The sequence below is a fragment of the Convolutriloba macropyga genome, chromosome 3 (assembly GCF_964194025.1).
Source record: "Convolutriloba macropyga chromosome 3, txConMacr16.3, whole genome shotgun sequence".
NCBI lineage: Eukaryota > Metazoa > Xenacoelomorpha > Acoela > Convolutidae > Convolutriloba > Convolutriloba macropyga.
In genome coordinates, this window is record NC_134470.1 from 26117357 (window position 1) to 26139219 (window position 21863).

Below are 21863 nucleotides of genomic sequence, written 5' to 3' on the forward strand. Positions count from 1 at the left end.
ATAGCAAGAAAAACTGTCTCAAAATAAAATCCATTTGCGACTAATGTGACCCAATTAGGCTATCTTAATGCAGATCATTCTTCCGAACCCTCTTGAGGAGGGAGAGACTATATATCAAATGATTTGTTTTTGTTCATTCAATTTTGACCAATCGACATATTCATTTTAGAGAGTTATGAGTGATATCATTGGAAAGCCCGTCCATCGTATAATAGAAAATTAAACAGCTTTTTTGAATTTGGTTTTCCAAAGCGATTTATCGTGGTTTAAGTTTTTGTGATTATTAGACCTATTTGCGTTACTTTTATTCATCTTTACCGGAAATTTTGCCTAAAATTTTAATAATTTTGCTAATGTTTAACAATATAACAGTGTTAACAAGTTAACAGTTGATTTTGTTTTTAAAGAAAAAAAAGTATTGCTGGCTATTTTGATTTATTTTTTTGGCCAACACTTTTGCTAAATATTTTAAAATTCAGACTTTTTGATGATGAACTGCACAAACTAAGCTACTTTAGTCCACTTTGATAAAATTACCCGGACGTAAACACCAAAAACAACTAACACATTCTTGCAATCATGGCGCTATTCCTACTTCCATTTCAATTGAGAAGAGTTTAAAATTAAATTTTTTCCGTTATTTGCTAAATTTACTCTATGATTATTAAAAATGCGTTTTTTCGACTTTTTAGGTAACAAATTTTCTAGATCCACAGCATTCGAAACATTTGAGCGCTCTTAATTGAAGAACACCAAAATTATGTTACAAATAATTAGTCTAGACTTGTTTAGTAGCTCTTATTTGGCTGAGCCTTCTTGTTAGCTGTTTTATGGAAAAGCTTAAAACTCTGGTTTCTTTGGAGGTGGCTTAATCATCAGTAAATTTCACGTTTTGACTTCTTTTTGTGAGTTTCTAAGTTCATTGGGAACAAGGTGACAGCGTTCTTCTAAATTGGATACACCAAATATTGGAGGGAAAACAATTTATTTAATAGCAAGAAAAACTATCTCAAAATAAAATCCATTTGCGAATAATGTGACCCAATTAGGCTATCTTAATGCAGATCATTTTTCCGACCCCTCTTGAGGAGGGAGAGACTATATATCAAATGATTTGTTTTTGTTCAGTCAATTTTGACCAATCGACATATTCATTTTAGAGAGTTGTGAGTAATATCATTGGAAAGCCCGTCCATCGTATAATAGAAAATTAAACGGCTTTTTTGAATTTGGTTTTCCAAAGCGATTTATCGTGGTTTAAGTTTTTGTGATTATTAGACCTATTTGCGTTATTTTTATTCATCTTTACCGGAAATTTTGCCTAAAATTTTAATAATTTTGCTAATGTTTAACAATATAACAGTGTTAACAAGTTAACAGTTGATTTTGTGTTTAAAGAAAAAAAGTATTGCTGGCTATTTTGATTTATTTTTTTGGCCAAAACTTTTGCTAAATATTTTAAAATTCAGACTTTTTGATGATGAACTGCACGAACTAAGCTACTTTAGTCCACTTTGATAAAATTACCCGGACGTAAATACCAAAAACAACTAACCTATTCTTAAAATCATGGCGCTATTCCTACTTCCACTTCAATTGAGAGGAGTTTAAAATTAAAATTTTTCCGTTATTTGCTAAATTTACTCTATGATTATTAAAAATGCGTTTTTTCGAATTTTCAGGTAACAAATTTTCTAGAGCCACAGCATTCGAAACATTTGAGCGCTCTTAATTGAAGAACAGTAATAGCAAGGCTGGTTTTGGTCATCTTCTGGACTGTTACAACCCAAAAGTAATTCAGATTGTGATCAGTCAGTCTTTTCTAAAAAAATCGGTCCTTTTTGTTAATTAAAGAAGAGAACAGTTCAAATCAAAGCTCAATGTTGATAGATTCAATTGGCATTTTAAGTAGTTCCAAATTAATGTATTTAGTTTCTTTTTTGAAAAATTATTGTCGTGTTGGCGTTTAAAAGTGTTTGATTTTCAAAAAAAGAACGGCTCACTGAACTTTTTCACTATTTTCTGTTAATTTGGTAAACTTTTAGCTTATTTTCGGCAACAAATGAATGCTTTTCCTTCCTCCTCTTTCTACTGATTTCAATATTAATCAAAATGTAAAGAAAACATTTGATTTTTTTCGGGGAAAGAAGCCTTTTTTGTCAATTTTGAGTTGCCTCTTTACTTAAATTCAATTTCGGTAAAATAACGTTGAAGCTTGTTTTCTAACAAACTGAAGGTGCCTAATCATTAGATTCTTGTGGATCTATTAAATGTTTTAATCAAAACGTCAGAAAAATTTTTTTTGAATTTTTGATTCAGTGAAGCAATTTTGCCAATTTTGTGTTGCTTCTTTACGAAAATGCAGAATCGATTAACTAACTTTGGATCTATTTTCCTAACAAACTCAGGGGGCCCAATTAATAAGTTTTTTGGATTTAATAAAAATTTTTCATTGAAACGATAGAAAAACATTTTTTTGGTTTTTCTCACTTGCGGATGGATGTCAGCCTCTTTGTTTTTTTAGAAATATTCCGTTTCAGAAGGTAGACAATATTTTCTCAATCACGGAGGTAGGACTCCAAAATTATTTTACAAATAATTAGTCTAGACTTGTTTAGTAGCTCTTATTTGGCTGAGCCTTCTTGTTAGCTGTTTTTTGGAAAAACGTAAAACTCTGGTTTCTTTGGAGGTGGCTTAATCATCAGTAATTATCATGTTTTGACATCTTTTTGTGAGTTTTCAAGTTCAATGGGAACAAAGTGAAAGCGTTCTTCTAAATTGGGTACACCAAGTAATAGAACGAAAACAATTTACTTAATAGCAAGAAAAACTAACTCATAATAAAATCCACTTGCGAATAATGTGACCCAGTTAGGCTATCTTAATGCAGATGTTTTTTCCGACCCCTCTTGAGGTGGGAGAGACTATATATCAATTGATTTCTTTTTGTTCATTCAATTTTGACCAATCGACATATTCATTTTAGAGAGTTGTGAGTGATATCATTAAGAAGCCCGTCCATCGAAAAATATAAAATTAAAGGGCTTTTTTGAATTTTGTTTTTCAGAGCGATTTATCGTGGTTTAAGTTTTTGTGATTATTAGACCGATTTGCGTTACTTTTATTCATTTTTTCCGGAAATTTTGCCTAAAATTTCAATAATTTTGCTAATATTTAACAATATAACAGTGTTAACAATGTAACAGTCGATTTTGTTTTTTAGGGAAAAAAAGTTTTGTTGGCTACTTTGATTTATATTTTTGGCTGAAACTTTGGCTAAATATTTTAAAAATCAGACTTTTTGATGATAAACTGCACGAAATAAGCTACTTTAGTCCACTTTGATGACATTAGCCAGAGGTAAACACCAAAAACAACTAACACAATCTTTCAATCATGGCGCTATTCCTGCTTCCACTTCAATTGAGAGGAGTTTGAAATTAAAATTTTTCCGTTATTCGCTAACTTTACTCTATGATTGTTGAAAATGCCTTTTTTGAATCTTTAACTAACAAATTATCTAGATCCACAGCATTGGAAAAATTTGAGTGCTCTTAATTGAATAACAGTAATAGCAAGGCTGAATTTGGTCATCTTCCGGACTGTTACAACCCAAAAGTAATTTGGATTGTGATCAGTCAGTCTTTTCTACAAAAATCGGTCTTTTTTGTGAATTAAAGAAGAGAACAGTTCAAATCAAAGCTCAATGTTGATAGATTTAATTGGATTTTAAGTAGTTCCAAATTAATGTATCTGGTTTCTTTTTTGAAAAATTTTGGTCGTTTTGGCGTTTAAAAGTGTTTGATTTTCAAAAAAAAAACGGTTTACTCAACTTTTCTTCTATTGTCTTGTTAGTTTGGTAAACTTTTTAGCTTATTTTTGGCAAAAAATGAATGCTTTTTCTTCCTCCTCTTTCTACTGATTTCAATTTTGATCTTTTTGCGGTTTTACGCGTTAAGTGAATGTTTTCTGGCTTGATACTACTAGGTTTCACAGTTTTTTTTTCATTTTTAGGCATTGTCCAATTTTTCGTTGGCATTCGCCCGTTTGTTTGCCTTTTGTCACATTATGAAATCATTGAGAGTTCACATATTGCATTATTGGCGTTCAAAATAAGGCACAAAAGAACATATAAAAGTCTTTAAAGGCATAGATTAAGGTCTCAATGGCGTCGACACCCCTTTCTCGAAGATTTTACTTGAAATGTTTACATTTGTTTTTAACTGTTGTTTTTACTTTCTTTTTCGTCGTATGAAATTTCTTGGATGATGACTGTTTTTATTGACTTTCTATGGAGTAATAAATGAACTTATTTGTTGATTTGTGTAGATAGATGATGGCTTTCATGACTTTGAAACCATTTGTTCTTTTTGTCTTATTGTTACCTAATCTTGCCAATTACAGGTTACATGTTGCCTTGTTATTGTCTAGGGAAATGCAAGTGTACAAAGTTTTGTTTTTGAAGAATTCATTAAGATTTTACAGGCTTGGCCACCAGTTTTTCGCACTATCTGATTTTTGTCTCTTTTTGACGCATTTTGTAGATGTAAGACCAATTCTGAATAATTACAGGTCTCAGGCTCAAAGTTTGGACGAATAAACGAACGTTGTTAATAATTTCATTCTATCGCTAATGGCTTCCATGGTTTTGATACAATTGTTTTTGAAAATTAAAATTTATTACTTAATTTTAACCTTTTCTTTTTTCTCTACATGGTACCTATACTCAAAGAAGAGGGCGCATCCCTCATTTTTTAGGCTCGAGGGAAGTTCAATTGAATACATTTGGAGGGGCAAATTATGGCTTTACGGGTTCGACAGCTTTTTCTCGCAAGTTTTCAATTTTTCTTCTCTATTTGTTCTTTTTCCAGCCGCATAAAAAAGAATAATGACAGGTTTTAATACCCTCCTATAGAGGCATATGCAGTCATAAACATGTTGGATGTTTTCACTTTCTATCTAATGGTTTTCATTACTTTGAAATTTATTGTTTTCATAAATGTAAGCAAATTTTTTAATTTTGATTTTTTTCTCTAATTGTTACCGAGCCTTATTATTGAGTGATCCCATATCTTTTCCAGCGAAATTCCAATTTTTTTGTTTAGTTTCAATTTTATCTTGACCTTGTTTATAATTCTTTTTATACGGAGAAATTTTTGGATGTTATTAACGTTTGTTGTTTGATTTTGTTCGTCTTGTCTTGCTTTCGCAATAATGATTGATCTTATGAATCTAACGCGGCAGCTTTTACTCCACTGAGTTATTCGCGTAGGAGGCAATATTTTTGTTTCTACGCATTTGATTTTTGAAAAATACCTGAATTTTCTGGGGTTTTCTATCTCTTCCTCATATGGTAGACATTTATGCGAAAACTGTGGATTGTGGATAAGCGGGGTCGGAAATTTATGTGCAAACGCACATTATAGAGCTTCCTTGTTCTCATCTAAATTTGTGGCAATTAAATTGAATATTATCTACAAGCCAACTTTTAGCTTATTATCGGCAAAAAATGAATGTTTTTTCTCCCTCCTCTTTTTGCCGATTTCAAGTTTGATCTTTTTGCGAGTTTAGGCGTTAAGTTATTGTTTTCTGGCTTTGATAATACAAGGTTTCACAGTTTTTCTGAGGCCTTGGCCCACTTTTCTTTGGCAGTGGCCCGTTTTCATCTCCTTTTGTCACATCAAAATATTGAGAGTTCAAATATTGCAATAATGGCTTTTCAAATTTTTACAATAATGGCGTTTCAAAATTTTTACATCTGTCCCTAACCGTCGTTTTTACTTTGTCGTTTTAGTGGTATGAATTTTCCCGGATAATGACAGATTTTGTTGACTTTGTACGGAGGAATAAATGAGCCTATATTCTGATTTGTGTAGATAGATGATGATTTTCATGACTTTGAAATCTTTTGTTTCAAAAAATAAATCAATTTTACTTCGCATTTGTTCTTTTTTGTCTATTTCTTACCTAGTCTTGTTAATTACAGGTCACATATGACCTTGTTGTCGTCTTGTGAAGATGCAAATGTAAAAAATTTTGGGATCTTTTCAACAATTGCCTCCCCCTTTTGGGGGGCTGTTCTTGAATAGAATTTCAGCGAGTGATTTATTAACCAATCAGAGACGAGTAATAAGTATCCGTGTAAGCTCATACTGTGTTAAACTGGATAGAATAAAATGCGCCATGCTAGGGCAATTAGCCGAAATGGAATACAAAGGGAAAAGAATTTCCGACTGGCGGGTCGGTGGGCGCGCTTCGCGCGCGTCGCGGCTTCGCCGCGATAACCGACCCGCGATTTCCAGATTACATCCCGTAGTGCGTGAGAGGCATGGCCGTGAACACCTGTCAGCAATTGCGCTTAAACTATTTTTCGGCTATCTAAACTGTAGGCCAACTAATATTGTGGTAAAGTATAGCACAGAAGGGGAGGCGATTCTCTACTTGGTACCAAAGGGGGGGGGCAATTGTTGAAAAGATCCAAATTTTGTTCTTGAAGAACTCGTTAAAAATTTGAAGGCTTGTACACCAGTTTTTCGCAATATCTGATTTTTATCTAATTTTGACGCATTTTGTAGATGTAAGAACTTTTCTGAATAAAGTCAGGTCTCAGGCGCCACCTTTGGACGAATAAACGAACGTTATTACTAATTTCGTTTTGTAGCTAATGGCTTCCATGGTTTTGATACAATTGTTTTCGAAAATGAAAAATGTATTACTTAATTTTGCCCTTTTCTTTTTGTCTACACGGTAACTATACTCAATAAGGAGAGGTCGCATCCCCCATTTTTGGAGTTCAATGAAAGCTCAATTGAACACATTTTGCGGGGCAAAATATAGCTTTACGGGTTCAACAGCGTTTTCTCGCAAGTTTTCAATTTTAGTTCTATATTGGTTCTTTTTGCAGCCGCTTAAAAAATGAATAATGACAGGTCTTAATACCCTCCGATAGAAGCATATGCAGTCATAAACATGCTGGATGTTTTCACTTACTATCTAATGGTTTTCATTACTTTGAAATTAATTGTTTTCAAAAGTGTAAGCCAAATTTTTAACTTTGATTTTTTTCGTCTAATTGTTACCGAGCCTTATAATTGAGTGGTCCCATATCTTTTCTAGCATAGTTCAAGTTATTTTGTTTAGTTTCAGTTTTATCTGACGCTAATATGACCTTTTTGATAAGTTTTTTTAAGGGGACAAAATTTTGGATGTTATTAACGTCTGTTCTTTCAATTTGTTGTTCGTCTTCTCTTGCTTTCGCAATAATGATTGATCTCATGAATCTAACGCAACATTTTTTACTCCACTGGGTTTTTTGCGTTTGAGGCGATACTTTCTTTCACCGACATATTTTTTAATACCTGAATTTTTGAGGGATTTCTATCTCTTCCTCATTTGTTAGACATTTATGTCAAATTTGTGGATGAGCGGGGTCGGAATTTATGGGCAAACGCACATTACCGAGCTTCCTCTTTGTCATCTAAGTCTGTGGCAATTAAATTGAACATTATCTACTAGTCAACTTTTAGCTTTCTGTCGGCAAAAAAGAATGCTTTTTCCCCTCCTCTTTATACTTGTTTCAAATTTGATCTTTTTGCTGTTTTATGCGTTAAGTTATTGTCTTCTGGCTTTGATACTACTAGGTGTCACAGTTTCTTTTTTTCATTTTTAGACATTGGCCTATTTTTTTGGCATTAGCTCGTTTTTTTCTCGTTTTGTCACATTATCGAATTATTGAGAGTTCACATAACGCATTACAGGCGTTCAAAATAAGGCGCAATAGAGCATATAAAAGTCTTTAAAGGCATAGATTAAGGTCTTAACGGCTTCGACACCCCATTATCGAAGAATTTATTTGAAATTTTTACATTTGTCTGTAACTGTCGTTTTCACTTTGTCTTTGTAGTCGTATGAAATTACCCGGATAATGACAGCTTTTATTGACTTTGTACGGAAGAATAAATGAGCCTATAATCTGTTTTGTGTATATATGTGATGGCTTTCATGGTTTTGAAATTTTTGTTTAAAAAAAACAATTTTACTTCTCATTTGTTCTTTTTGTCTATTTGTTACCTACTTTCGTTATTTACAGGTCACATATGAACTTGTTGTCGTCTAGGGAAGATGCAAGTGTACAAAATCTTATGTTTTCGAAGAAACCGATAATAATTTACATGCTTGGACACCGCTTTTTCGCAATATCTGATTTTTGTCTGTATTTGACAAAATTTGTAGAGTTGATACCTATTCTGAATAATTTCAGGTCCCAGGCGCAATCTTTGTACGAATAAACGAACGTTACTAAGTATTTCATTTTATAGCTAAGGGCTTCGATGGTTTTGAAAAAACGGTTTTCGAAAATAACAAAAGTATTACTTAATTCTGCCCTTTTCTTTTTTGTCTACATGGTACCTATACTGAATAAGGAGGTCGCATCCCCATTTTTGTAGATCGAGGAAAGCTCAATTGAACACATTTTGAGGGGCAAAATATGGCTTTGCGGGTTCGACAGCGTTTTTTCGCAAATTTTGAATTTTTGTTTTCTATTTGTTCTTTTTGCAGCCGCATAAAAATTGAATAATGACATGGTTTTCAATTGAATAATGGCTTCCATGGTTTTGATACAATTGTTTTCGAAAATAAAAAATGTATTACTTAATTTTGCCTACACGGTAACTATACTCAATAAAAAGAGGTCGCATCCCCCATTTTTGGAGTTCAAGGAAAACTCAATTGGACACAATTTGCGGGGCAAAATATAGCTTTACGGGTTTGACAGCCTTTTCTCGCAAGTTTTAAATTTTAGTTCTATATTGGTTCTTTTTGCAGCCGCATAAAAAATGAAAAATGACAGGTCTTAACACCCTTCTATAGAGGCATATGCCATCTTAAACATGTTGGATGGTTTTACTTGCTATCGTATGGTTTTCATTACTTTAAAATTCTTTGTGTTCAAAAATGTGAGCCAATTTTTTACTTTGATTTTTTTGTCTAATTGTTACCCAGCCTTATTAATGAGTGGTCTCATATCTTTTCTAGCAAAGTACAAGTTACTTTTTTTAGTTTGAGTTTTTTTTGAAAAATACCTGAATTTTTGAAGGTTTTCTATCTCTTCCTCTTTTGTTAGACATTTATGTCAAAACTTTGGATGACCGGGGTCGGAATTTATGTGCAAACGCACATAACCGAGCCTCCTCTTTGTAATCTAAGTCTGTGGCCATTAAATTGAACATTATCTACTAGTCAACTTTTAGCTTTCTGTCGGCACAAAAAGAATGCTTTTTCTCCCTCTTCTTTATACTCATTTCAAATTTGATCTTTTTGCGGTTTTATGCGTTAAGTTATTGTTTTCTGGTTTTGATACTACTAGGTGTCACAGTTTCTTTTTTCATTTTTAGACATTGGTCTATTTTTTTGGCATTAGCCCGTTTTTTTCTCGTTTTGTCACATTATCGAATTATTGAGAGTTCAAATCATGTATTACAGGCGTTCAAAATAAGGCGCAATAGAGCATAAAAAAATCTTTAAAGGCATAGATTAATGACTTAACGGCTTCGACACCCCGTTATGGAAGAATTTATTTGAAATTTTTACATTTGTCTGTAACTGTCGTTTTCACTTTGTCTTTGTAGTCGTATGAAATTACCCGGATAATGACAGCTGTTATTGACTTTGTACGGAGGAATAAATGAGCCTATATTCTGATTTGTGATATATGATAGTTCTCATGACTTTGAAATCATTTGTTTTAAAAAAAATCAATTTTACTTCGCATTTGTTCTGTTTGTCTATTTGTTACCTAGTTTCGTTAATTACAGGTCACATATGAACTTGTTGTCGTCTAGGGAAGATGCAAGTGTACAAAATCTTATGTTTTCGAAGAAAACGTTAATAATTTACATGCTTGGACACCGGTTTTTCGCAATATCTGATTTTTGTCTGTATTTGACGCAATTTGTAGAGTTGATACCTATTCTGAATAATTTCAGGTCTCAGGTGCAACCTTTGGACGAATAAACGAACGTTATTAATAGTTTCGTTTTGTAGCAAATGGCTTCCATGGTTTTGATACAATTGTTTTTGAAAATAAAAAAAGTATTACTTAATTTTGCCCTTTTCTTTTTTGTCTACACGGTAACTATAATCAATAAGGAGAGGTCGCATCCTCCATTTTTGGAGTTCAAGGAGAGCTCAATTGGACACATTTTGCGGGGCAAAATATAGCTTTACGGGTTCGACAACGTTTTCTCGCAAGTTTTCAATTTTAGTTCTATATTGGTTCTTTTTGCAGCCGCATAAAAAATGAAAAATGACAGGTCTTAACACCCTTCTATAGAGGCATTTGCCATCTTAAACATGTTGGATGGTTTCACTTGCTATCTTATGGTTTTCATTACTTTAAAATTCTTTGTGTTCAAAAATGTGAGCCAATTTTTTACTTTGATTTTTTTGTCTAATTGTTACCCAGCCTTATTAATGAGTGGTCTCATATCTTTTCTAGCAAAGTACAAGTTACTTTTTTTAGTTTGAGTTTTTTTTGAAAAATACCTGAATTTTTGAAGGTTTTCTATCTCTTCCTCTTTTGTTAGACATTTATGTCAAAACTTTGGATGACCGGGGTCGGAATTTATGTGCAAACGCACATAACCGAGCCTCCTCTTTGTAATCTAAGTCTGTGGCCATTAAATTGAACATTATCTACTAGTCAACTTTTAGCTTTCTGTCGGCACAAAAAGAATGCTTTTTCTCCCTCTTCTTTATACTCATTTCAAATTTGATCTTTTTGCGGTTTTATGCGTTAAGTTATTGTTTTCTGGCTTTGATACTACTAGGTGTCACAGTTTCTTTTTTCATTTTTAGACATTGGTCTATTTTTTTGGCATTAGCCCGTTTTTTTCTCGTTTTGTCACATTATCGAATTATTGAGAGTTCAAATCATGTATTACAGGCGTTCAAAATAAGGCGCAATAGAGCATAAAAAAATCTTTAAAGGCATAGATTAATGACTTAACGGCTTCGACACCCCGTTATCGAAGAATTTATTTGAAATTTTTACATTTGTCTGTAACTGTCGTTTTCACTTTGTCTTTGTAGTCGTATGAAATTACCCGGATAATGACAGCTGTTATTGACTTTGTACGGAGGAATAAATGAGCCTATATTCTGATTTGTGATATATGATAGTTCTCATGACTTTGAAATCATTTGTTTTAAAAAAAATCAATTTTACTTCGCATTTGTTCTGTTTGTCTATTTGTTACCTAGTTTCGTTAATTACAGGTCACATATGAACTTGTTGTCGTCTAGGGAAGATGCAAGTGTACAAAATCTTATGTTTTCGAAGAAAACGTTAATAATTTACATGCTTGGACACCGGTTTTTCGCAATATCTGATTTTTGTCTGTATTTGACGCAATTTGTAGAGTTGATACCTATTCTGAATAATTTCAGGTCTCAGGTGCAACCTTTGGACGAATAAACGAACGTTATTAATAGTTTCGTTTTGTAGCAAATGGCTTCCATGGTTTTGATACAATTGTTTTTGAAAATAAAAAATGTATTACTTAATTTTGCCCTTTTCTTTTTTGTCTACACGGTAACTATAATCAATAAGGAGAGGTCGCATCCTCCATTTTTGGAGTTCAAGGAGAGCTCAATTGGACACATTTTGCGGGGCAAAATATAGCTTTACGGGTTCGACAACGTTTTCTCGCAAGTTTTCAATTTTAGTTCTATATTGGTTCTTTTTGCAGCCGCATAAAAAATGAAAAATGACAGGTCTTAACACCCTTCTATAGAGGCATTTGCCATCTTAAACATGTTGGATGGTTTCACTTGCTATCTTATGGTTTTCATTACTTTAAAATTCTTTGTGTTCAAAAATGTAAGCCAATTTTTTACTTTGATTTTTTTGTCTAATTGTTACCCAGCCTTATTAATGAGTGGTCTCATATCTTTTCTAGCAAAGTACAAGTTACTTTTTTAGTTCAAGTTTTTTTTGAAAAATACCTGAATTTTTGAGGGTTTTCTATCTCTTCCTCATTTGTTAGACAATTATGTCAAAACTGTGAAGGAGCGGGGTCGGAACTTTATTTGCAAACGCACATTACCGAATCTCCTTGTTGTCATCTAAATCTGCGGCCGTTAAATTGAACATTATCTACTAGTCAAGTTTTAGCTTATGGTCGGCAAAAAATGAATGCTCTTTCTCCCTCCTCTTTATACTGATTTCAAATTTGATCGTTTTTCGGTTTTACGCGTTAAGTTATTGTTTTCTGGCTTTGATACTAGAAGGTTTCACAGTTTTTATTCATTTTAAGGCATTAGCCCGTTTTTTTTTCGTTTTGCCACATTATCAAAATATTGAGAGTTCACATATTGCATTACAGGCGTTCAAAATAAGGCACAATAGAACATATAAAAGTCTTTATAGGCATAGATTAAGGTCTTAACGGCTTCGACAACCCTTTCTCTAAGAATTTATCTGAAATTTTTACATTTGTTTTTAACTGTCGTTTTTAATTTGTCTTTTTAGTCATATGAATTTTCCCAGATAATAACAGCTCTTTTTGACTTTTTACGGAGGAACAAAATGAGCGTATATTATGATTTGTGTAGATAGATGATGGTTTTCATGACTTTGAAATCATTTGTTTTAAAAAAAACTTTTTTACTTCGCATTTGCTCTTTTTGTATATTTTTTACCTAGTCTCGTGAATTACAGTTCACATATAACTCTGTTGTCGTCTAGGGAAGATGCGAGTGTACAAAATCCTGTTTTTGAAGAATTCGTTAAGAATTTACAGGCTTGGACACCGGTTTTTCGCAATATCTGCTTTTTGTCTATATTTGACGCATTTTGTAGATGTAAAACCTTTTCTGAATAATTACAGGTCTCAGGCGCAACCTTTGGTCTAATAAACGAACGTTACTAAGTATTTCATTTTATAGCTAAGGGCTTCGATGGTTTTGAAAAAACGGTTTTCGAAAATAACAAAAGTATTACTTAATTCTGCCCTTTTCTTTTTTGTCTACATGGTACCTATACTGAATAAGGAGGTCGCATCCCCATTTTTGTAGATCGAGGAAAGCTCAATTGAACACATTTTGAGGGGCAAAATATGGCTTTGCGGGTTCGACAGCGTTTTTTCGCAAATTTTGAATTTTTGTTTTCTATTTGTTCTTTTTGCAGCCGCATAAAAATTGAATAATGACAGGTCTTAATAACCTCCTACAGAGGCACATTCGATCATAAACATGTTGGATATTTTCACTTGCTATCTAATGGTTTTCATTACTTTGAAATTAATTGTGTTCAAAATTTAAGCCAACTTTTTACTTTGATTTTTTTGTCTGATTGTTACCGAGCTTTATTATGGTGTGGTCTCATATCTTTTCCAGCGAAGTACAAGTTGTTTTGTTTAGTTTCGGTTATATCTGGCGCTGTTTTGACCTTGTTAAAAAGTTTTTTTAATGAAAAACGTTTGGATGTTATTAACGTTTGTTGTTTGATTCTGTTGTTCGTCTTGTCTTGCTTTCGCAATAATGATTGATCTCATGAATCTAACGCGGCATTTTTTACTCCACTGAGTTATTCTTGTTGGAGGCGATATTTTCGTTCATACACATTTTTTTTGGAAAATACCTCAGTTTTTGAGGGTTTTCTATCTCTTCCTCATTTGTTAGACAAATATGTCAAAACTGTGGATGAGCGGGGTCGAAACATTAAGTGCAATTGCATATTACCGAGGCTCCTTGTTGTCATCTAAATCTGTGGCCGTTAAATTGAATTTTAACTACTAGTCAGCTTTAGTTCAACTTTTAGCTTATTGTCGGCAAAAAATGAATGCTTTTTCTCCCTCCTCTTTCTACTGATTTCAAGTTTGATCTTTTTGCGGTTTTACGCGTTAAGTTATTGTTTTCTGGCTTTGATACTACTAGGTTTTGCAGTTCTTTTCTTCATTTTAAGGCATTGGCCCATTTTTCTTTGGCATTAGCCCATTTTTTTCTCGTTTTGTCACATTATCAAAATTTTGAGAGTTCCCATATTGAATTACAGGCGTTCAAAATAAAGCACAATAGAACATATAAAAGCCTTTAAAGGCATAGATTAAGGTCTTATCGGCTTCAACGCCAATTTCTCAAAGAGTTTACTTGAATTTTTTACATTTGACTGTAACTGTCGTTTTTATTTTGTCTTTTTAGTCGTATAAAATTTCGCGGATAATGACAGCTGTTATTGACTTTGTACGGAGGAATAAATGAGCCTAGATTCTGATTTGTGATATATGATAGTTTTCATGACTTTGAAATCATTTGTTTTAAAAAAAATCAATTTTACTTCGCATTTGCTCTTTTTGTCTATTTGTTACCTAGTTTCGTTAATTAAAGGTCACAGATGATCTTGTTGCCGTCTAGTGAAGATGCAAGTGTACAAAATCTTGAAGAGTTCGTTAAAAATTTACAGGCTTGGACACCGGTTTTTCGCAATATCTGATTTTTGTCTATATTTGACGCATTTTGTAGATGTAAGACCTTTTCTGAATAATTACAGGTCTCAGGCGCAACCTTTGGACGAAGAAACGAATGTTACTAATTATTTCATTTTATAGCTAAGGGATTCGATCGTTTTGAAAAAACTTTTTTCGAAAATAACAAAAGTTTTACTTAATTTTGCTCTCTTCTTTTTTTGTCTAAATGGTACCTATGCTCAATAAGGAGGTGGCATCCCCCATTTTTGGAGTTCGAGGAAATCTCAATTGAACACATTTTGAGGGTCAAAATATGGCTTTGCGGGTTCGACAGCGTTTTCTCGCAAGTTTTAAAATTTTGTTTTCCATTTGTTCTTTTTACAGCAGCATAAAAATTGAATAATGACAAGTCTTAAAACCCTCCTAAAGAGGCACATGCGATCATAAACATGTTGGATATTTTCACTTGCTATCTAATGGTTTTCATTCCTTTGAAATTGTTTTCAGAAATATAAGCCAAATTTTTTACTTTGATTTTGTTTGTCTAATTGTTACCGAGCCTTATTATGGTGTGGTCCCACATCTTTTCTAGCGAATTAAAAGTTATTTTGTTTAGTTTCGTTTTTATCTGGCGCTATTTTGACCTTGTTAATGTTTTTTTAATGGACGAAGTTTTCGATGTTTTTAACGTTTGTTGTTTGATTTTGTTGTTCGTCTTGTCTTGATTTCGCAATAATGATTGATATCATGAATCGAACGCGGCATTTTTTACTCCACTGAGTTATTTGCGTTGGAGGCGATAATTTTGTTCACATAAATTTCTTTTTGAAAAATACCTGAATTTTCGGGGGTTTTCTATCTCTTCCTCATTTGGTAGACATTTATGCCAAAACTGGATGAGCGGGGTCGGAACTTTATGTGCAAACGCATATTACCGAGCCTCCTTATTGTCATCTAAATCTGTGGCCATTAAATTGAATATTATCTACTATGCTATATGACCTATGGTTGAACTTTTCTGATTGAATTTTAATAAATTAACTTTGAATCTGACAATTTTCCTTAACTGCACTTTTGCTACTACGCTGAATGAAAAACCTATGTAAATTTTTTTTCACTGGATGATTGGAAAACGAAGTAATCTGTGCACAAATAATATCTGTCATTAATTCCAAGGTAAACTCAACCGTAAAACTGATCGTTTCTTAATCTAAGTCCCGGCTCCTAAATGCTGTCGTTTATTTAAACTTGCTATTTATATTAATTCATTTTTTGCCAAAGGACACTTATTGTGATGCAGTAACTGGTACTTCATTTCTAGGCAATTACAGCCTTTAAATAATTAGCCGGAAAAACGTTTTCATAATTCTCCGTATCGTCAATTTTCGTTTGTCTAGACGAGGTCAAAAGTATAGCCAAATTTTTCTAAGACGGTGACCTATCGGAGTTCGCTAGGCACGGCTTTAAATCAACAAAATCCATTAACAATGACGTCCGTTCTCACTTATTTTGGACCCAGAAGGAAGACAAGAATAATTTATTATTTAATGTTAAATTCGATTCATAGATTTATCACAAAAACAAATTTGGAACACCGCCTAAAACTTATGAATATCATGCCTAAAATTGTACTGCAATTAATAAGTCAATTAGGTGGAAGAGGTGGCATAGGTAAATCAGAAAGAAGGGATTTGTGTTTTTTAGTTTGATAAGAGCCAAAAGGTTGGCGCTCTTCAACATTAGAGTCCGTTGCGTCTTCATAACTATCAAGGTTTCTATTGTTACCTCTGTCGAAGCCAGAACCACTGGAATGTTTCACATATTCATCAGTATCCTCAATATATGACGAGGTTATGAGATTGTTGGACAATTTAATCTTCAGTTTGAGGCTACCTCCCCCGGGAGTGTTAGATTCAGCTGCACATGGCTCCACAATGTGACATCGATGCCGAGTATCGCTGAGATCATTCGGCTCCAGTGCTGCTCCGTGTGAGATGTTGTTCATTGAGGATACTTGATAGGAAGATGGGGAATCCCAGTCCCTTTTGCGACTTTCTCTGCTACTTGCGCTGCTCGTGCTTTTGGACGACTTGTGCTTCTTGTGTTTTTTGTGTTTGTTTTCACCTGTCCCAGTTCGCTCATCTGCACCGCCATTTTCTCTCCCATCTTCTGGTCGCATTTCGTTTCTGTTATCTTCACTACTGTCTCTATCTCGTTTCTTGTTCTTTTTCTTCTTCTTCCTCTTCTCTTCTTTCTTGCCACTTCTGTTAGCAGATGATGAGTGGTCGTCGTCGCCACTGCTCATTTCGCTTCTTCTACTCTCCAATAGCGAACCAAGACTGCCAGGTAAATGTCTATTAGTATTGATGACAGCTGTAGCAGCGGTGCTGATATTAGAGGTAGAAAAGGCTGTCGGTGCTCCGTTCGATGCTGTTGGCAAAGGCGGAATGGAGCTGGAAGTCGTGAAATTTTGAGGTTGTGCTGTGTTCTCATGTACTTTCCACACTACAGGCTCCTGTTTAACTTCAGATCCAAGTTCTTCCGTGTCTTCCAACAGCATTGATCCGTCTGTTGTATCAGTTGCTTGAGGTAATTGTATTGTTGGCAAGGGCGGAGGAGGCGGTGGCTCAATCGTAGCCTTGTCGATACAGGGACTAAGTCGCAATTTAATTTTCAAGCCAGTTCCTTCTTCCTCGCTCCGAATGGGTTTCGCTTCCATGATATCAGGAGGCTGGCTATTTTCTCTCTGCCTCTTCCGCTCATCTTTGTGCCGATCACTTTTGCTTGCGGATTTCGAGTGCTTACTCTTCTTTTTCTTCTCTCTTTCTTTTGACTTGTGCTTTTTAGCATGTTTCAAGTTGTCGCTACTGAGAATAGAATAGGTTGTTGTATGTGAGGTTGTGGTAACTGCACTGGTGGCAGCCATGAGCAGGTTATTTATTACTAGGCTGCTGTCTAGACCATCCGCATTAGGCGCTGGATCTCCTTGGGAACTTGATATGGTTATGTCTTCTGAGATAGCCTCTTGTTTGATCACTGGCCCAGATTGCGGCTTACAGGAAATAACAGAAGAGGCCATATTAAAGGACAGTAATTTCGCTATTGATTCAGCGCCCGGACTAACCGCTTCGGAACGAGAAGTTTTTGTCTTCGAAGGTATATTTACAGTCAAATCAGCTTCCAGCTTAATATTAGCGATTGGTGGTTTTATGGTCAAGTTCTTTGTTTCAGGAACAGGACTGTTTGAAGTTTTTATATTTTGGTCAGTTTTTTCTGCAACTGGTCTCTCTGAAGCAGAAACTTTGTCAATATTGCCTGCAGGAAATTGCATTTCTGCAGCAGCTGCAGATACAATTGAGTCACTCAAATCACTGCTGCTTTTTTTCAATGACGTCAGCCTTTCTTTGTACTGACTAAGGGATAGTTGCTTTTTCTTCTGTTCCCCATTTGGAGTACCAGACTCAACAGACCCAGTAACTGATTGTGAGCTCGGTGATTTGACCGTCGTCTGTACCTCATTTGACGATATTGAGCTAGGAGCTCCTTTCACACTAGAGGCAACCGGACTTGCGCTCTCATCGATATAAGATTTGTCCGTTGATTCTTCTTTCACATTCCCCGTTGAGCTAGATACCTCTTTGACATCTGACTTTAGAGCAGTTTGCCCTTTTCTAGACGGGGCAGAGCTGCTACTTGGTGCGGTTTCCCTTTGAGATTGAGAACTGCCAGACAGCTTGCTGGAAAGACATTTGCGTTTAAGATGTTCCTTCATTTTAGCAGGACTCTGATCAATTATTGTAACTAATTCATCTGTGAGTAAATCCAACTTCTTTTGAGTAAAACCTGCTGGTGCAAAATACTGCCACCATTCCCTTCTTTCATTTGATTTGGGTATCAGCCAATGACCCCATTTACAAGCAAGATTTATGCAAACACATGCGATCACAACTGGCGTGTATTGTAGACAAAACGTTGTAAGGTGCAAAGTATTAGTTGCCAACATATACGACGTCTGAGCTAGATCTTTACTGGCTTTGATTTTTTCGGTTATTTTAATAACTGAAGAATGGGGATGCTCAACGCGCACATCAAAACCAAGAGTTTCAACTAAAAGCTGTTCGTGCATAATGAAATCTTGGATCAGTTTTCGTTGTTCTTCTCCTTTGACAGCCTTTTCTGGAAGTTTCCGCCATTTGCAAAACATTAAAATGACGTGTTCTAACTTTCTCGGCTGCTCTTCAACTTTGCATGCTAAGAAGACACAGCAAGCAGCAACAAGAAAGCGATCAAACGCATCAAAAGAGTGAAAAACGAAAAATCTGTGCATGTACACAATTGCTGTGTTGACAGCTATTGGTTGTATAGCAAGAGATTTACTGATGTCCTGGATCATATTGGCTGCTTGTTGTCTGTATTGCCGATCTGACATGTCCGCAAAATTAGGACTAACAAAGGACGACTCGTTTATCGCCTCGTTCGTCGCAAAAATCCAACGCGACGGGTTGTCGCATTTGTTTGCTTGCGATTGCAAACTGGATTTCTGCTCTTTTGCCTTTGCAACGGATGACGTATGAGGTGACACACCAGCAGCTACGTCTGGATTTTGAACTCCAATTTCTTTCTCAGCCATTTCAACCTTGCGAAAATAGGATCAGTTCAGAAAATTATGGCATGCGGATGAGGTCTGCTCTTACTCTCACACTAGCGCGATTTTAGTTCAAAACATCAGCTCAGCGGTAATTTAGTTAGTGTCCTATAAGGGTCTCTCTAGTAGCAGCCCCCCCCCCCTCCCCCGAAATTATACCCACTTATGTTAATTTAGTAATGGGGGAAGACTCAATATTGGCAAAAGACCACATATCAGTCAGATTGAACGAAAACAAGCTGTCTGGAACGATATATCTGCAGCGTACAAATTTTTCCAGTTTTACCATATTTATAGTACTTCTTTACCTTATAGACTTATGTTGATGGTAGACTTACCACGCGAAAAAGAATCGACTGAAGGCAACCTTCATAGTAATGTCTATTCCATATTTACACAAAAGCGTAACTTCCTTTGGATCTATTCTGTTTCCCCCCAGTGTTTTTTACCCACAGTAACAAATTATGTCGTTATATAGCACGTTACTATGTAAGAAAATAGCACGTGTGCCTGGGGGTCATAAAAGATTTATGCTCACTAAGCTGGGGGGGGGGGGGGGGACAGAATAGATCCTTTCCTTTAATTTAAAGCAAATTGCAAATCATTACCAAAAGGTCAAGGGAGATGATCGTTGACCATAAGAAAGTTAGGATCTATTCTGTTTCGGCCCCCAGCTTAGTGAGCATTAATTTTTTATGACCCCCAGACGTGACCCCCAAAAACTGGGGGTCATAAAAAACACTGGGGGGGGGGGGGGGCAAAACAGAATAGATCCGAAAGTTAACTCAAAATTACTGAGGAAAAGAATAAGGTTTTTGAGCGTTTTCTCTGTTTCTTAGTTTTTTTTTTTTATATTTAGTAGTAGTAGTAGTAGTAGTAGTAGTAGTAGTAGTAAAGGCTTTAGGATTTAAACATAAATAAATCCAAGGGTTTGTTAGACCCACATGAGTTCAGTCCAAAGGTAGTTTTAGTTTAGTCTAGTTTTTTCCAGTTATTGCAGTGGTCACATTTGCAAACAATTCGCCAAGTGCAGTCAACAATTTGTGCAGTCAACAATTCCTTTCGTCCATCGAATAGTAAAATAAGTGATAAAATAGAATGAAAAAAGCCATGTCTACAAGTAGCAGCTTCTCATGTGTACTAATAGAACTTTGGTTTACAAAATGAGTAAATCGCAGATAAATCTACAAAAAGTTGAGTATTGGCGGAGAAATCTACAAATTGAGTATCTGCGGAGAAATCTACGAAAACCAAATTTGGGCAAAAAATGACAACTAGTACGCGTGAGTTGCTAGTGTTGTTGTTGTTGGGGATTCGCAGCGGGTTTGCTGTAGGGCTGATTTATGCCCAATCGTCAGTTGTTAAAATAGAGTCCAATTATTTCTGCATACATGGCAGTAACAAAAGGTTTCAGACGGTCTTATCGCAAAATCGTTTATTGACAAACTTCCACATTAGGTTTATCCTACATTTCCAAACAATCGGTCTAATAAAATGGCACAAACATCTTTTCTTGTCTGAGAACTATTTGAAAACTATTTGAAAGCTAGTTTTGAATAGGTAAATTAAAGCTCATCGAGCTGAAATAAAAATATCACCTGCCAATATTCATCCAGTGTTGCGGAGGGGCATTTCTTAATTTAGTTTTTATTATTATCGCAAAGAACTCTGAAGCAATTAAATGTCATTTGTTTGTTTCTCTTAGTGGAGTCAGTAAATGGAGAAAATCTCGTGGTAGATTTGATATCAACTTGGTATCGAAGAGATTGCTATGAGTTGAGTTCTCTTTAACATACGAGTAAATTTTCAAAAACTTAGACTACGTTTTAGCCAAACAAAACAACTCAACAATCTTTTTCTTAAAACGAACAAGACGGCTCGTGCAAGACTGTCCGTAGCAGAGAATGTTCCAACATAACTCTCAAGGTTGCAAAAACAGCTTTCAAATTTTGTCAAAAAACGTTGGGAGTATCCAACAGCAACTTATATCCATTGAAGGGTGTTTGAATTACTGGTGTTTGAAGCAAAAATACAGTCTTTCTGGTTCAGACTCTATTTGTAGTTTTGGCCCTTTCAATCTGTCAATCAAGAGTTTTTAAAAAAAATAGGAAAACTGAATAAATTTTATGTAAATTGAAAAACAAGAGAAAATTCTCTCTAATTCTTTCAAGAGATATTTTTGTTTTTCATATGAGAAGCTTCACAGTCAATGAAAAATTTGGTTTTTCTAATCACAGACACGACCAAAATCTGGAAAAGCTAAGTTCGAAGAGCAATTTCAAAATATAGAGAACCGAAAAATAAAAATGATTAAAATTTTCTACCTGGCAATCTAAAAAGTCAATCACTTGGTTAGTTCTGATGAATTTTGATTTTTTTCAGAAATTTGCAGAAAATAACTCGAAGAATACATTTTCAAGCTTTAATTATACATCTTCAAAGGTAATTTTTGCACTTATGTTAGCTCTAAATTGCATAAATCTTCAGTTAATCGAAAAACTCCATATTATGTAGCTAACAAAGCGTTTAGTAGAATATTTTTATAAAAACGGAAACAGTCACTTTCTTTTTCTTTTTTTTGTCTCTTACACATACATACTACGCTGATTAGACAGATTCTTTATCAAAAAATTTCTGCATGTAAAAAAAAATTTCTTTTTGTTCTCTTCATTTAGTATCTTTTCAAGACTGCAGATCTAAGCATCTATTGCGCCCATTTTCTGGCAATCTGTCACCTACGTTCTTTTGTT

At 34.6% G+C, this 21863-nt stretch overlaps 2 protein-coding genes across 2 annotated transcripts in view; both read right to left on the reverse strand.

Annotated features, from left to right (window-relative positions):
• Positions 1 to 21863, reverse strand: part of LOC142336105 (uncharacterized) — a 211573-nt gene that overhangs the window by 61643 nt on the left and 128067 nt on the right. The window lies entirely within an intron of this gene.
• Positions 16005 to 19125, reverse strand: LOC142336104 (uncharacterized). Its single transcript, XM_075384651.1, has one exon. The coding sequence runs from the start codon at positions 19096 to 19098 to the stop codon at positions 16114 to 16116; it is 2985 nt and encodes a 994-aa protein (XP_075240766.1). The 5' UTR covers positions 19099 to 19125; the 3' UTR covers positions 16005 to 16113.